Here is a 17219-nt window from a genome sequence, read left to right on the forward strand (position 1 = left end):
GAAATAAATTAATACCTTTGACAATTATCACGTCGCATACTTTCAGAACTATAGGTCACCTCAGAAGCCAACTAATCCAAACCAGATCTCTTGCCTTCCAACTCTATTACCATCATTTATAATCTTTGCTAATTTACAGAGTAAAAGGTGAAACCTCAGGATTGTTTTGCATTTCTCTTGTTATTAGTGATTTGGAACATTATTATGTTATCAATATTTTGTATTCTTTTGAGAATTGTTTATATATTATTTGGATTGCGTCTATATGGTATGTACGTACATATGATATGTATGTACATATGATATGTGTGAATATATTTATGTAAATGTAAAATCTAGTAGTTGTTTATGTATCTTGCTTGGATACAAAATCATTATTTTAGAAATTTAGTAGAAAAAAATTATTTCATATTTCAACACTTCCTTTCTCATCCTAGATGCATTAATTTTGTTTGTTCAGAAACTGTTCTGTTTCATTTAATCAAAGTTATCCATTTTATTTTTTCTAATTGCATCTATTCTTTGGTTAAGAATGTATCACATGCCCTGGCAGAGACATATGATCTGTTAAATATTAAGATCACAAATACATTTCGAATTTATTGTGGTATAAGTGGTAAAAGATTAATTTGTGCTAGGCTGCTTTCCAGTTTTCCTAGCAATTTTTTTTCAATAAGAGAATGCTTTCCTAAGTAATTTATGTAATATAGTTTTTTGAATTTTGAACTGGATTAATGAGTTGCATTCTTTCTGATTCTATGATCTAGTCTATCCTACTGATATATTTCTATATTACGTAGGTAAGACCAAATAGTTTTAATGATACCTGCTTTAGAATAGTTTGAGAATGGTTGAATAAGTCATGATATGTAAATGTGACAGAATATTATTGTGCTACAAGAAATGGGGAAATAGATTATTTCAAAGGTAAAGAAGATATATCAATTGAAAAATGAAATAAGCACAACCAGGAGAACAATTTATGCAACAAAAACTTCAAAAGCAAACAAATTTGAAAACCGTATGAATCATGATATAGTGACCATCCGTCACCCCAGAGGACAGATGATGAAACATGCAATCTGTGACCGGTGACAGATTTAGGATAGAGAATGAAGCCTAAATATTTCTATATACAGCCACTGCAGGAATTCATTTTGCTCAAATATGTGCATTTGTTCCAAAGAATTTATTTTTCTCTTCTTTTGTTTTCTAATGAGGTGAGAGAGTGGAAGATAGAAAAAGACTGGTATTGATTTTTTTAAAAAAGCAAAATATTGAAAGCACAAAGACTTCATAGAATGGGGATGATCTGTATTTATGTTTAAAAATATCAATAAAATCTTTTAAAAATATAGTTCGAACACTAGAAAATACTCTTTCCATCTTATTCCTCCCCTTCACATTCTAGATGTTTTGTTCTGCAAATAAATTTTGTTATTTATCCAGTTCTCTTATGAAAACCTTTGATTTGGTTGAATTAGTATAGCATTAAAACTGTAAATTAACTTTGGTAATATTTTTGCTTTTATTATATTGGTGTGACCCAGCTATGAGCACAGGATATTTTTCAATCTGTTTAGACTGCTGTTTATTTCTTCCAGGATTTCTTTGTGACTCAAACTACATATATTCTAGTAGATTGATCTGCAAGTATTTCAGAATTGTTTTGAAGAATACTTATTGACTCATATTTGTTATTATAGAAATATTTCAAATTTTGTGAGTTTATTTTATATCATACGACTTTAGGACAACTATTAATTTTCTCAATATTTTCACTAACTTCATAGTATTTGTAAACCATGGAAACCATAATATCTTCAGCAAATAGGGGTAATTTTCTCTTTACATAACTTTATGCCTTGATTTTCTCTCTCAGGACAGAAAGGTGGCAAAGTAGATGGAGCGCTGGGCCTGAATTCAGCAAAACCCAAGTTCAAATACAACCTCGAACTAGCTTGTGACTCTAGGCAGGTCACTTAACTTGTGCCTGCTACAACTTGCTCTGTAAAATGGGGAAAATAACAACTACTTTCCAAAGGTGTTGTGAAAACCAAACAATATTATATTTGTAATGTGCTTCACACAATACCTGGCACATATTAACAAATGTTTGTTCTCTTCAATTTCCTGAATCGCTGCTACCATTTCCAAAACTATTTCAAATAATAATTGGGAATAATGGGCATCCTTCCTTTACTGCTGCATTTACTGGGGGATTATTTAGTACATCCCCATTGCATGCAACACTTGTTTGAAGTTTTAGATAGATACAGTATAATGATATTTTAAAAAAGGTCCCCCAATGCCAGCATTCTGGAAGGTTTTTACCATATATGAGTGCTATACTTTGTCAAAGACTTTCTCTGTGCTGATTAAGATAATCATATGGTTTTATACAGTTTTGCCTTTAATAATAATGATAAATCATGTTAATTGCTTTTTGAATGTTGAAAAATCCTTGTATCCCTGGTATAAACCTAATTTGATAAAAATAAGTGATTTGTTGGGTGAATTTCAGTAGTCTGCATAACAATATTTTATTTAAAATTTTTGAAACAATTAATGACATTGATCTACAGTACTCTTTGTATGCTTTATCCTTCCCTGGTTTAGGGATTAATAATACATTTGATTCACAAAAGGAGTGTGATAAAAGTGTGTTTCTTTCTCAATTCTGGATAAGTTCTGCAGGACTGGCACTGTGTCTTTAAAAATTAGAAGGTATTCTCCTGTGAATCTATTAGGACTAGATGCCCCTCCCCCCTTTGTTTTTTGGATATGTATAATTCCATTACATCTAGTACTGTTTCCTTTTCTGAAAAGAGATAATTTAGGATCTCTATTTGAGCTTCTGCTAGTCTTAGTATTTTATATTTTAGGGGCTATTCCTCTAATTTTTTTTGTTTGCATCCGTTTTCTTAGTTATAACCATGACAGTATGTTCTGAGAATGTTTTAAAATTTTTTCTTGCTCTGTTGTGACTGTTTAGCTGATTTTCTACCCTTCTCTTTTTTAATTAGGTTGGCTAAAGTTTATCCATTTTGATAGTATTTTCAAAAGAACTAGCTTTTAGTTTTTTTGTCATTTCTTTAGATTTTTTTGGTTTCCAGTTTACTAATTTCATCTCTAATTTTAATATATCTTACATTCATTTCTGATTTGATGGCTTTTCAATTTTTAAAAATACATAATCAGTTTACTAATCTCCTCTTCTACTTTGTTAATGTTTTTAGAGACATATTTCCCCTGAGGACTGACTTAGCTGAGTTCCAGAAACTGTAGTTTTATCATTATAATTTTCCAATATTAATTGCTATTATGATTCATATATAGATATTCAAATAAATATGTATTACTATTATTGCTTGTTATTGTACCCACTTATTATTTAACTCTCCATTTGGGTCTATTTGCTTTCATTTTTGGTTCCTGAACTGTTATTTTTGCTGTTAGCATGTGTAAAGGATGTATTTCCTAGTGTGAAGTTTCATGTCATGCTAAGAAATGTTTATATTCTTTAGCATTCCCATTTAGAAGTTTCTTTGAGTCATTAAACTCCATTTTTTTTTCTGGAATATGGTCAAATCTACATCTTTTCCCCCTCTTGTTTATTTATTGGTCTATTTGATTTGGCCTAAACTGAGAGACATTGAAGTCCGCTATTATGACATTACTATATTATTTGTGTCTTTTTACATTTGTTTAAAATATCTGTTTTCTAATACATGGTCAATTTTGGGGAAAATTTCATGGGGTTCTGAGAAATATGAAATCTCATATTGAAGACACCATGAATTTTTTTAGTATTAGCTTCTTCAGTAACTTGTCCTGTTTGATATTTATCTTGTTTTTCCATTAGATTTATCCCAAAATGACATAAGGATATTGAAATCTGTCACTATTCCACCACTACATATTATTGTAGCTCAGTTAAGGTTTTATGAATTTAGATGCTAAAAAATCCATCAATAAGCATTTATTAAGTGCCTTTTACATTTACTATATACCAGGCATTGAGTTAAGTGCTAGGGATACAAAGAAAGGCAAAACACAGTCCCTATCCTCAGGGAACTGATAATCTAATAGGGGAGAAAATATGCAAACAAATATGGACAAGCTATATATAGTATATAATCAACAGTGGGAATACACTAGGATTAAGAGGAACTGGAAAAAGCTTTTTATATAAGATATGATTTTAGCATGGACTTGAAAGAAGCCAGCAGATAAAGATGAGGAGGGAGAGCATTCCAGGCATGTGAGAGAGCCAAATAAAATGCCCAGAACTTGTAGACCAACATCTTACACCATCTACCAAATTAAAGCCAAAAAGGTTACATGACTTAGAGAATAAAGGGTGATATCATAAGCAAATTAGGGGAACATGGAATAGTTCACCTGTCAGGTTTATGAATAAAGAAACAAGAATTTATGATCAAATAAGAGGCAGAAAGTATTACAGGATATAAAATGGACAATTTTGATTACATGCCATTTAAAAGTTTATGCACAAACAAAACCAATGCAGCCAAATTAAAAGGAAAGCAGGAAACTGGAGGGAGGGGGAATTTTACAGTAAGTTTTTCTGATAAAGGCCTCATTTCTCAAACATATAGAGAACTAGGTCAAATCTATAACAATAAGAGTCACTCTCCAAATATGAATAGGCAGTTTTCAGAAGAACAAATCAAGGCTCTCAATAGTCATATGAAAAAAAAATCCTCTAAATCACTATTGTTTAGAGAAATGAAAATTAAAACAATTCTAAGGTACAACCTGTTTATTAGATTGGCTAACATAGAAAAATAACATGACATAGGAGGAAAATGAAAAATGTTGGAGAGGATGTGGAAAAACAGGGACACTAATTAGGAATTATGATCCAACCACTCTAGAAAGCAATTTGGAACTACACCCAAAGGGCTATAGAACTGTGCATACTCTTGTATCAGCAACACCGCTAAGTCTGTATCACGAAAAGATCAAAAGAAAAAGAAAAGGGTCTGCAGCCAGTTCTAGCTTTACATAAATTCCCGTTACATTCAACTCCCTGGCAGCCCCCACTTCTGCAGTGTTGCTGCCACATCTCTCTCTGCCTCTTTTTGTATATCCAGTGCTTAACATAGTGCCTGCCACAGAAGAGGCACTCAATAAATATTTAATGATTGACTGAAAGGCTACAGGAGTTATTTTGTCTTCACTGCTTATCATTGACTTGATTAGAGTACATCACATATTCCTCCTTTCACCTTCTCCCTCCTCTTTCATGTGCTGTTACCTTCTGTATTTATTACTACACACACACACACACACACACACACACACACACACACACACACACACACACACACACACCCTTGTAGATGAACTATAGTGAGATTTAGTCCATGCTGTTTCAAATCTACTCCTCCACCATCACTTCAAGTTTCACATTTGCCTTTGTTCCTTGTATCCTTTTAGGAAGAAAATCTAAATGGTCCCTCTGTTGTTACTTTATCTTTCTAAATTATTTTGCCTCTGTTTTCTGGAAATGTCATCCTCGGTTTTGTCCTTGGGCTATTTTGCTCTTCACAACACATTGTTTTACTCCATCCTAAAGTTTATGGTGGGGGCAGAATAGTTTCATGTTAATTCAAATTTCCTTTCCTCTGCATTTGAAGGTCTTTCTCATGGTCTCTTACCTTGTCAATGGAATTGCAGATATCAGCACTATGTGTCCTGGAGTTTGCAGGGGTCTTTTTTTTAACTTTTGTTTTTTTCCTCTTTATTTCTACAGTGATGTGTGGATTCCTTTGATTGACATTTTTTTCTGTGTTCAGAAGTTCTGGACAGTTTTCTTCTTTTTCTTTCATTATGACATTCAGGTTTGGGGATTTTTCAAGTTCTTCTGGGAGCCCTATAGTTCTTAAATTGTCTTTATGCATCCTGTCTACAAGATCAGCATGTTCTGTTTGTATTGAGATGGTTTCTTTTAACTTCTTTTTTTTTTTTGCCTTTCTTCTTCTAGTTTTTTTTCCTTTCTTTGTGAGATTTGCCACAATCTGAGGTTTTGTTTTGTCTTTTTTGCCACAATTTGTGAACTGAAGTTTTTAGATTCTGCAAAATATTTCTGTTGTGCAGACTATACACTGAGCTATAAGAAATGATGAGGCAATAGTTTAAAAGAAACCTGGGGAGATTCTGTATGAATTGATGCAATGTGAAGTAAGGAGAACAAGATGTACAAAGACAGTAGTAATGTAAAGTGAAACAATTATGAAAGATTTAGAAATTCTGATCAGCATAACGACCAACAACAAATCCAAAGGACTAATGAAGCATGCTACTAATAACATTTTGGTAGAGAGTTGAAAGACCCAGAGTACAAAATAACAATTTTTTCCTTTGGACATGTACAATGTAAAATTATTTTCTTTTTACTATACATGTCTGTAGCAGGGTTTTGCATTTTTTTTTCCCAATGGAGGAGATAGAGGGAAGGAGAAAAGGTAAAATTTTGCTAATTGAAAAATTTTAATTGAAAACATTTAAAATTTTTCTAAATAAGTAAAAAATAGTTAGAAAGGAAGTTTCAGCACTAGGAATGATGTTATGTCAAAGGTGGTGCTTCATCTGAGTCCTGAAAGAAGTAAGGTATTCATAGAGATACTGATGAAGATTTCTTGTATTCCAGTCATAGGGCATAACAAGAGCAAAGAGTACAAAGAAGATGATGATAATGATGATGATATTAACAGTAACAATAATTTCTAGCATTTATATAGTGCTATCAGATTTGAAAAGAGCTGTATGTATGTTTTCTCATTTGAGATGAGATGTTGTTTATGAGGGGAAAAAAGAGAATCAAATTTGGATGGACTGTATGGGAAGGAGTATGATGTACAATGATGCTGGACATTTAACTTGGGGCTAGGTTGTGAAGAGCTTTAAAAGCCAAACACAAGAGTTTATATTTTACTCCAGAGGCAATGGAAAGCCACTGAAGCTTACCGAGTAAAGGGATAACATGTACAAATGTGTGTTTAAGGAAAATCCTTTCAGGAAGCTTAGATGCTGCCATGTGGTTTCCCTAACAGACCATAAGCTCCCTAAAGTCAGGATCTATTTCATTTTTTTTTCAGTATCCTTAGTAAGAAGCACAGGGCCTGATGTATAAGGGGTGTTTAGTAAAGGGTGGTTCATTTTTTGACCTGTGCTTTAAGAATATCAATTTGGCAGTTCTATCAAGAAGAGATCAAAGAAGGGAAAGAAGGGAAGCTGGAAGACTGAGTGGAGAATTATTGCAATACATATTACAAAGGGAAGAGTGCCTGAACTCAGGTGGGAGTCATGTGAATGGAAAGAAGTGGATATATGTAAGAGTCATTATGGAGGTAATAATAAGTCTTTATGAGAGGATAAGTGAGAGTGAAGATTGTGAAGATAAACAGTGGTACATTTGCAGGGAAATGTAAGCTATGCTTTGGATATGTTGAATTTCAGATGCCAATGGAACACTCAGAAAGTGATGTTCTCGGTTAGAAAATGTTAAGTCAAATAAATGAGAATCTACTATGTGGCCACTATGTGCCAGGGATACAAGGAAAGCAAAAACGAGTCCTGGCTCTCAAGGATCTCACAGTATAATGGGGAAGAAAACACGCAAACAATTACGTAAGAAAAAAAAAACATGTATGCAGGATAAATTGGAGATAACATCAGAGGAAAGGCACTGAGACTATGGAAGATTAAAAAAGGCTTACCACAGAAAGTTAAGCTTGAAAGAAGGCAAGGAAGCCAGGAGGCAACGATGAAGTGGGAGAGAGTGTCAGGCAAAGAGGGAATCAGTGAAAATACCTGGAATTGGAGACAGAATGTCTTGTGTAAGGAACAGAAAAAAGGCCAGTACGATTTAAGACTGGAAAAGTAGAAGACTATGTGAAGGTTTTATAAAAGGCTTTAAAAAGCCATACAAAGAACATGATATTTAATCTTGGAGGTAACGGGGAGCCAATGGAGTCAAATTAAGGGGTGACTTAGCCAAATAAGATCTTTTGGAAAATAAATTTCACAGCTGAGTGGAAGACATACTGGAGTAGGGAGAGACCTGAAGCAGGGAGACCAAACAAAAGGCTACGGAAATAGTACAGGCAGGAGGTGATGAGGGCCCCCACCAGAATAGTGGTAGGATCAGAAGATAGAAGGGATGTTTTGAAACGAGATGTTTCAAAGGTAAAGTAACTGGACTCAGAAACTGGTGGGACATGGAGGGCAAGAGTAAGGTATCAAAGATGACACTTAGGTTGTGAGGCTGAGTGACTAGGAGGTTAAGGATGCGCTCAAGAGTAATACAGAAATTACGAAGAAGAAAAAGTTGGGGGACAAAAGGGGCAGGTAGTAAAACTGAATTCAGTTTTAGACATATTAAATTCAAGATGTCTTTGTAGTATATAGCTAGGAATGTCCAATAGGTAGCTGGAAATTTGAGACTGTAGGTCAGGAGACAAATTATGGCTGAAATTTGAGAGTTCATGAAAACAGAAGTGGATAAACATTTATGGATAATGGCAACATGAAGAGTATGACCATTTCTAGAGGCAGCTGAGATAAGATGATAGAAGTAGGTCATGGGAAACGAATTAAATTTGAGAACTGGTAAGTTAAGGTACTTGAGGGAATATTAATAGGTATGGCTGCAGTCTCCTAGACTTCCTAGGCAGGAAGGGGGGAATAAAGACTGTGAACCAGGCACAAAAGTCGCTGAAGAAGGAAGAAGAGTGTCCTGTAGGCTGGTAGATAGATGCTATCTTGGTTGGTGACAAAAATAGACAGAAAAAACCTCATAGGAAAAGAGGTTACTGAGTGATGGTAGTATAGGTAAATACAGCATGAGGAGAAGGCAATGGATAGAGTGTAACCAATACTGAGAAGTGCTAGAAACATAATACTGGAGAGCAATAAAAAATAACTAGGTTGCAAATATAGTTGTAGAAGTTGACTGAATAACAATGATAAATTAAACTATGAGAAATGAAGAAATGATTGAGAGAGTACAAAGAGAAAGGAGAAAGAAAAGATATTTGTAGGTTTCTAGACTAACATGGCCAATGTTTAGATATACTGGGCCGCAGAAAGTAATGCTACTAGCAAAGTGAAGTTCACCATAATTCATAATGTAAAATTCATTGCTTTTGGCTAATTTATAAATCAAATGTTAAATGCATAGTACAGTTAAAATAAAAATAATCCCCTCTCCATATACTCTTCAAGAGAAAGGAAAAGACAGACACATTAAATCCATGAGAGTACAAGCAATAATTAACAGCATCTTTTAAAAAAAAATACATACTTGATTCTGCAACAAATCAGACATTTCTCTACCCTTTGCTTACTTTTGGAAAGATGATCCAAAAATGTAATCCAGTATTTAAATCAGAAAAACGAATTTAGATAATTACATGCATCCTTATAAGAATCTTATTTTAAACCAAATATATGGGCATTTTATATATGTGAAGTCCTCTTATATAAAAAAACAAATATTGAGAGGGGGGAAAAGTCTGTGAAACTGATAATACAGTAAGCAGAATAAATGAGAAATAGCTAACAACCTCACATCAGAAATGTTCATAATTCATTCCAACCAGAAGAAAACGGTAAAATATTAAGTGGCTAGAGCTACATATCTGTCAATCTTAAAGTAAAGATAACTATTTGAACATTAAATAGCTTAATACAACACACAAAAGTCATACTTTATTAACGGAATCATTAATTTCCATTCTGATCACATAGACGTATTTCTCAGTATCAAAGTTTAAAAATATGAGAAACCTTTCCTTACTCATAAACCTACCTCTCTTCTACCTGCCCACTTCTATGCCAAAAGTAAGGCTAGGCTATTTGGAGATGCTGCAGGTATGGGTCTGGAGAGAAGCTCACACTCATGTACCATACTATTGCTGCAATAAAAAGCTGCTAAAAGACAAGTAATAGGAAAAAGGATAACACCTAGAGTCAAGCCTATCAGCAATAAATGTTTAAAAGAACAGGCAACAGGAATAAACATTTTTTTACAGAAAGAACATCAGAACATTATCCAAAAAAAGCCTTTTAAAACTACACCAACTCTAGCATTTAAGTAATATACAATTAGGCCAGGTCCCATATTCATACTCCTTCATTTTCACAAATGCTGACCTTTCTCATTGGAAGCTCTTTAGAACTGGCATGCTGAGGCATGGCAACACTACTGCTCACCAGGATATGTCAGCAAATATGAAGTCACTTTGTCCATACACTCTGAGCCTCCAGTGTGCCTCAAATTTTATTATATATTTAATAATAAAATTATAGTCTGTCATTCAAATAGTTTTTAAATTTAATTCATTTGAAATCAATAGCACTCAGAACGAATTACATCATTTTTCAACTTAACCTACAATTTGCACGATGTAACTAAACTTCTATACTTATGGCATTAAGAATCATTGTACGAAAAAAGCTTAAACTGATGAAATCAACTGATAATGAATGAGAGAAAGCTTAACCAGAATAAGGGAAAAAATCCTAAAGAAAAGATAAATGAAAATACAAATATTCAGTTATTCATCATTTTTCCAAAAAACTTTGTTAACTAACTACATTACATTTCTGCCAAACATTATCTTCTCCTTCTTCATCATTTACTCTATTTCACATCATTAGTTTTAAGGGAAGGTGATAACATCCTTAGTGCAAAGGGAAAAAAAGATGCCTAATGAGCACTATACAGTAAAACCCACCTTTAGGCAAGCTCAGTTACTTAAAGCATTTATTTAGTTAATGAAGTTCTGTTTGTTTAAAAAAAAAAAGCTGCTTTGTAAATTGATTAAAAACAAATGATAATGCAAAAGATATTAAACAGGTTATTCAAAAGGTATGAAATGACAATGGCCAATACTACAATTAAAGTTAAGATTTTCTTCTTAAAACAAGGAAATGCCACTATTATCCACCAATTACCTACTAAATATAATACTGCTTCTACTGCTTTCAAATTCAGCTGTTAATGAGTTTTTAGCCTAAAATGTAGCAAAATGCGAATTCCTATTTTTTTAATGGAAAGTTCTATCTTGAGGAAATGAAAAATTGGCACCAAACTCACAGTAGAGAAATAATATTATGTGGAAAAACTGAGACACATTAAAAATTAGTAATAACAGGCTATACAGAAATTATATATTTACCTTGGCTGCATACTCAGCTTTATAACAGTTTTTCGTGGCAGACTATCTTGTGATTGTTGCTCACTCTCCTACAAGGATAAACAAGGTACTTGATATTACTTTCTCTTTTTTTTCCAAACAAACCAATTTATTTATTTTTCATTTTCAACATTCACTTCCATAAGTTTTCTCCACCTCCCTCCCCAAGATTGCGTGCAATCTGATATAGGCTCTACACATACATTCTTATTAAACACATTTTCACATTAGTCATGTTGTATGGAAGAATTAGAACATATGGGAGGAAACCTAAGAAAGAAAAAACAAAACAAAACAAAAAGAGAGAGTAAATAGTATGCTTCAATCTGCATTCAGATTCCATATTTCTTTGTCTGGATGTGGATGACATTTTCCATCATGAGTCTTTTGGAGTTGTTTTAAGTCCTTGCACTGCTGAGAGGAGCTAAGTCTATCAAGGTCAGTCATCACACAATGTAGCTGTTACTGTGTACAATGTTCTCCTGGTTCTGCTCCTTTCACTGAGTATCAGTTCATATAAGTCTTTCCAGGTTTTTCTGAAGTCCGCCTGCTCTTCATTTTTTATAGCACAACAGCATTCCATTACATTCATATACCACAACTTGATATCACTTTCAAAATTCACACTTCAAAAATGGCTGTTGCAACTGTGGTGAATAATTTCTAACCATAAACTGATACATTGTAAAATTCTCCATTCATGTCAAGTCTTAAAGTTCATATCTAATTATTATGTAAGACCAAAACTCATGCAATTAAAAATAGAAAAAAATTGGAGCTAGCAGTTTAACAGAAAGTATCAAGTGACAAATTAAAAATAATTTTTTTTTTATCATTCAAAGGAGATTAATTTTAGAGTAAGAGTGGATAGAGAACTGGCCATCTTTGAACCCAAGATGCCTCTAACCGGCAGCAAGCAGCAGGGCAACTAATACTATAAGATGCACACAATATGCTGACTGGCTTTGCTAGGAAAATATTCTTTACAGGGAGTTTCCTATACTAGGAAAAATCATGGGTCCAGCCCTTATGGTATTTAATACTTTTTGTAATATTCAGGCATCCATTACCTCAGTGTGTCCTCAATTTACCTTAAAAGAGACACGGGGTCGCAGATGATGATGACTCTAGCTAACATCTGTATAATGCCTGGTATGTGCCAGGAAATGTGCTGAGAGCTTTAGAAGTATGATTTAACCCTCACAAAAACCCCAAGAAGTAGGAGCTATCATCTCCATTTTACAGATGAGGAAATTGAGGTGAGCAGAGTGAATGTGACTTGTGTAAGGTCACAATGCTATTAAGTGTCTGAGGTCAAATTTAAACCAATATCTTCCTGACTCCAGGCTCAGTGCATCATCTACCTAGCTACCCCAGATATGTAAAAACCTGTAAATAAAAATTTTTAAGAAGACCATGTTCCTGACACAAATATAAATAATAACAAATTTAAATGTACCTATGAAATGCAAATACCTACTATCTGCTAACAGAGAGTAACAAAAATGCAAAAGCTGTAAAAGTTATTTACAAAAAAAAGTGTTAATAGAATTCTATTTAATAAATTTGCCAATTTTTCTTCCTTGTGGTAGACATTAGCTCCACTTAATGATTCGTTCGTAAGTCAAGAGAACAAAGAGCTTTTAAGGGCCAGAAAGATTTGTCTGAATTGAGAAAATTAATTAAGATCATTCAGAACAAAATTGCAGTGACATCACATTTTGGAGGAAAATAGAAGATGACAGTATAAGTGTCAACCCATCTCTGATCTGGGCTAAGAAAAAATGGGAACTAGTTCAAATGTAATTTTTTGCCTATCAAAACCAAAAAAATAAATTCTGAAAACAAACTAGCTAGAATTTACATAGTACCTACAATGTATCAGACACTATAGTAACCTGTGTTCCACCTAGTACTTTCTAACAGATTCATCATATGTTTAGATTTGTTGATCAGTTGTGACTGTTCATGACCCCCATATGTGGATTTTGTGGCAAAGGTACTAGATTGGTTTGCCATTTCCTTCTTCAGTGGATTAAGGTAAAAAGAGGCTAAGTGACTTGCCCAAGGTCACACATATTTGAAATAAGGTGTTCCTCACTCCAGGCCCAGTGCTCTATCTACTGAGGCACCTAGCTGCTTCTAAGGATAGATTTACCTATCTGCAAATGGCAAACCCATGAATCATAGTATATGCCCATTCTAGTGGGTAATGAGATAATTACATTTCATTATCTCTCTTAGTTTTGCACACCAAACAAGAACATAACTATATGTTTCAAAGAAGAATGAAAATATCAAGTCACACTAACCATCTGTAGGAAGGGGATGGATGGGTTAAAGCTGTAGGCATCTTTGTCCTTCAAAATGAGAATATGAGCAGAATCTCTGATTATCGTCTTCAAGTTCATTATGGAATGGAAAAGTCTGTAAAAAGAAAATTTACTATTCTGAGAACTAACTCAAATGCCAAGAAAATCACATTTGTTTCTTTATTACTATAATAAACCTCAATTCTATTAATTATACACACATACATGTATCAACACACATATGCATGCATATATATGCGTGTATATATGTATACACACAAGAACAAGGAGTATCAAAAAAAGCTTTAAAAAATCATCTCAGTTTAAAAAAAACTTCTAATAAAATTCCTCTATAAGTGTTACATTTTCTTCTATATTTCTCTACAATGAAAAGTAATGTTCAGGAGGACCATCCTGATTCACCATAAGATCCTCTATCATAATATCATTAGAAAAAAGAAGAAGAACGTTAAAATTTAGCAATATTTTTGGCAAAGACTGAAGTTAAAAAGGAAGAGGGGGGGATTTCTGACTATCCTTCACAAATCTACAAGTCAGCTGATAAGTCATTTTTATTATATGGTCATAATCATTTGTCTGGAGAGTTAACATTTCTAATTATATTCATAAGGTCCATCTTGAAATAAATTTGATGAATTAAAATACTACCATATCTATTTAAACCTTTAAAGAATCAAATAAGTAGAACTATATAGATATCTTGATCATTTTTATACCAGTAAACTCCTAATCACCAAAATTAATTCTTTCTTCTTATAGATTATCATCAGGTTTTTTTTTTTCCCCAATGAGGGAAAATACTGCGTTCTTTGAAAGTTTTTTGCTCTATTTATAAAAATCATTTTTGCAAAAGTTAGGTTTCCTCTAAAGGATTAAATATCTGGAGAACTGGGCAACCAAAAATATTTGAGAATAATACAAATTTTCTTTTTGGGGAAAGGTAACTCATAACCCAGCTAAAGTTTTCATTCTACACACATGAGTATTTGCTCCAAGTAACAAAAACTACTCTCATTTGAGAGACAGAAATGTGTATAGCTCAGTTAGAAAGAAAACACTTGGACCAAAAACTTGGAAACTAGAAGCATTAATGAGATCTCACATTCCATAGGTAGCAATGCTGAGATAAAAGGAGCATGATGATATTTTCTCATTGGCCAGCTGGGAAGTTTAAGAAAAAAGATGATCTTCATCAGCTATAATCTTCTCACAGTTATTAGAATGCATTAAAAAAAAATCCAATACAGGGAGTAGAGCCAAGATGGTGAAGTAAAGGTAGGGACTTGCCTGAGCTCTCCCAAATTATCTTCTGAACAATGTTAAAATAATGCTTCAAAATTAATTCTGAAGTGACAGAATCAACAACAGGACATGAGGAAACAATTTTTCAGCTGAAGACAACTTAAAATGTCAGTAGAAAAGATCAACTCACTGGGGTGAGAGTGGAGCACAGTCGAGTACTGGCCAGCCATGCTAGCACAGGCTGTGCCCCAGCAAGCCAGCACCAAGCCTTGCGAACAACTCAGTAGTGGCAGCTTTCAGAGCTCTCAGCCCAAAGACAGTAAGGGGTTTGTACAATTGGTCAGAAGGAGTTTAGATGGGACATTTTGTTGGCATTGGCAACAAGACACTTATATTACCCATATGTGGTTCTGGGTTGCAGTCCCAGGGAGAGGTGGAGAATAAGAAGGAACAGGCACACTAGACATGGTTCCAGGGTAAAAAAGAATGCTTGTGGTTGCTCATAGACCAAAGCACAAGCCAAGAGAGCTGTGACCACACCTCTCCTTAGCTCATACCACCTTGGAAGAACTGAAAACTTATAGACTCTCAGAATTAGCTCTGAAAACAGCCACCCACACACATACACACATACACACATACACACACACACACACACACACACACACACACACACACCTGGAAGCTTGGGACAATGCCTCTGTCACCCAGGAGCAGAGCCTCACTTTGACATAAAGCTAAAAGTTAAAAAAAAAATGGCTCGAAAATGAGCAAATGACAAAAAAAGAACCTGACCAGAAAAAGTTACTACGCTGATATCAAAACAAAAACTCAGAGGAGTTAAAAGTTCAACATGCAAAACCTCAAACAAAAATGTAAATTGATCTCAGGCCAAAAAAATGAATTCCTGGAAAACCCTAAAAAGGAGTTTCAAAATCAAAGAGGTAGAGAAAAAATTGGAAAAGAAATGACAGTGATGCAAGAAAATCATGAAAAAAGAGTCAAAAATTTGGTAAAGGAGACCCTCCCCCCCTCAAAAAAAAAACCTGAAGAAAGTAACACCTTAAAAACAGAATAAACCAAATTGGCAAAAGAGATACAAAAATTCCCTGAAGAGAAGAGTTCCTTAAAAAGCAGAATTGGCCATATGGAAAAAGATGTGTGAAAATTTATTGAAGAGAAGAACTCCTTAAAAAGTAAAATTAGTCAAATACGAAAAAAGGTATAAAAGTTCACTGAAAAAAATAATTCCTTAAAAATAGAATTGGACAAGTGGAAACTAGTGACATCTTGAGACTTCAAGAAACAATAAAACAAAATCAAAAGAATGAAAAAATAGAAGAAAATATGAAATATCTCATTGGAAAAACAACTTACCTGGAAAATAGATCTAGGAGAGAATTTAAGAATTACTGGACTACCTGAAAGCCATGATCAAAAAAAGAGACTAGACCTCATCTTTCAAGAAATTATCAAGGAAAACCATTCTCATATCCTAGAACCACTGTTCACTTCCTGAAAGAATTACTTAGCTATTCTTTGAAAAACAATGATGCAAGATAATTCCAAAGGACTAATGATGAACCTCCAGGAAAAAAGCTGATGGGAGTCTGAATGTAGACTGAAGCATACTTTTTTTTTTACTTTATTTTTCTTTTCTTTTTTTTTTAACTTGAGTTTTCTTTCACAATATGACTATTACGGAAATATGTTTTGCATGACTGCACATGTGTAAAATACATCAAACAGCTTGCCTTCTCAATGATGGGAAAGAAGAGAGGAGAACTTGGAACTCAAAATTTTTTTAAAAGATGTAAAAAATGTCTTTACATGTAACTGGAAAACTCAGTAAAACAATTTTCTGGTAATGTAATTGGGGTGGCACTGGATATAAATAAGTTGTGATATTTGATCATGATGGAATATTACTGTGCTGTAAGAAATGATGAGTTTGATGATTTTAGAAAAACATGAATTAATGAAGAATGAAACAAGCAGAACCAAGAGAACACATATACAGTATGTACAGTGTTACATATATAGTAACAGCAATATTATTTTAACAAATTTGATTGACTAAGTCATTTTGACTACTATAAATACTCAAATGAAATATAAGGGACCTATGAAGGAAGATGCTATCTCTGCATCCAGAGAAAGAATTGGTAAGTAGAAGTATTTATAGTATGGTTTCACACATATATACATATTTGTATGTAATGGTAGCCATCTCTAGGGTGAGAGTAAGGGAGAGGTGGAAGAGGAGGGGAAAAAAGAAAGTTACATGATAACTTTATTATATGTTTAAAAGAAAAAGCAAGTTGTATGTAACACATTTTGTTTTATGTGCTATCCTCTTTTTCCTATTTTTTCTACTCTGGTATATTATCGAAATGCTTATTTTATTTTAAGC

The 17219-nt window shown here is 33.6% G+C and overlaps 1 protein-coding gene across 1 annotated transcript in view; it reads right to left on the reverse strand.

Moving 5' to 3' along the window:
* MAN2A1 (mannosidase alpha class 2A member 1) overlaps positions 1-17219 on the reverse strand; it is a 211809-nt gene that overhangs the window by 76730 nt on the left and 117860 nt on the right. The window contains exons 11-12 of the mRNA XM_036735899.1: positions 13544-13658; positions 11214-11281 (exon numbers count right to left, since the gene is read on the reverse strand). Of these exons, the coding sequence (XP_036591794.1) occupies positions 11214-11281; positions 13544-13658 (183 nt within the window). The remainder of the gene's footprint in view (positions 1-11213; positions 11282-13543; positions 13659-17219) is intronic.

This window comes from Trichosurus vulpecula, chromosome 1 (assembly GCF_011100635.1).
Source record: "Trichosurus vulpecula isolate mTriVul1 chromosome 1, mTriVul1.pri, whole genome shotgun sequence".
Classification (NCBI taxonomy): domain Eukaryota; kingdom Metazoa; phylum Chordata; class Mammalia; order Diprotodontia; family Phalangeridae; genus Trichosurus; species Trichosurus vulpecula.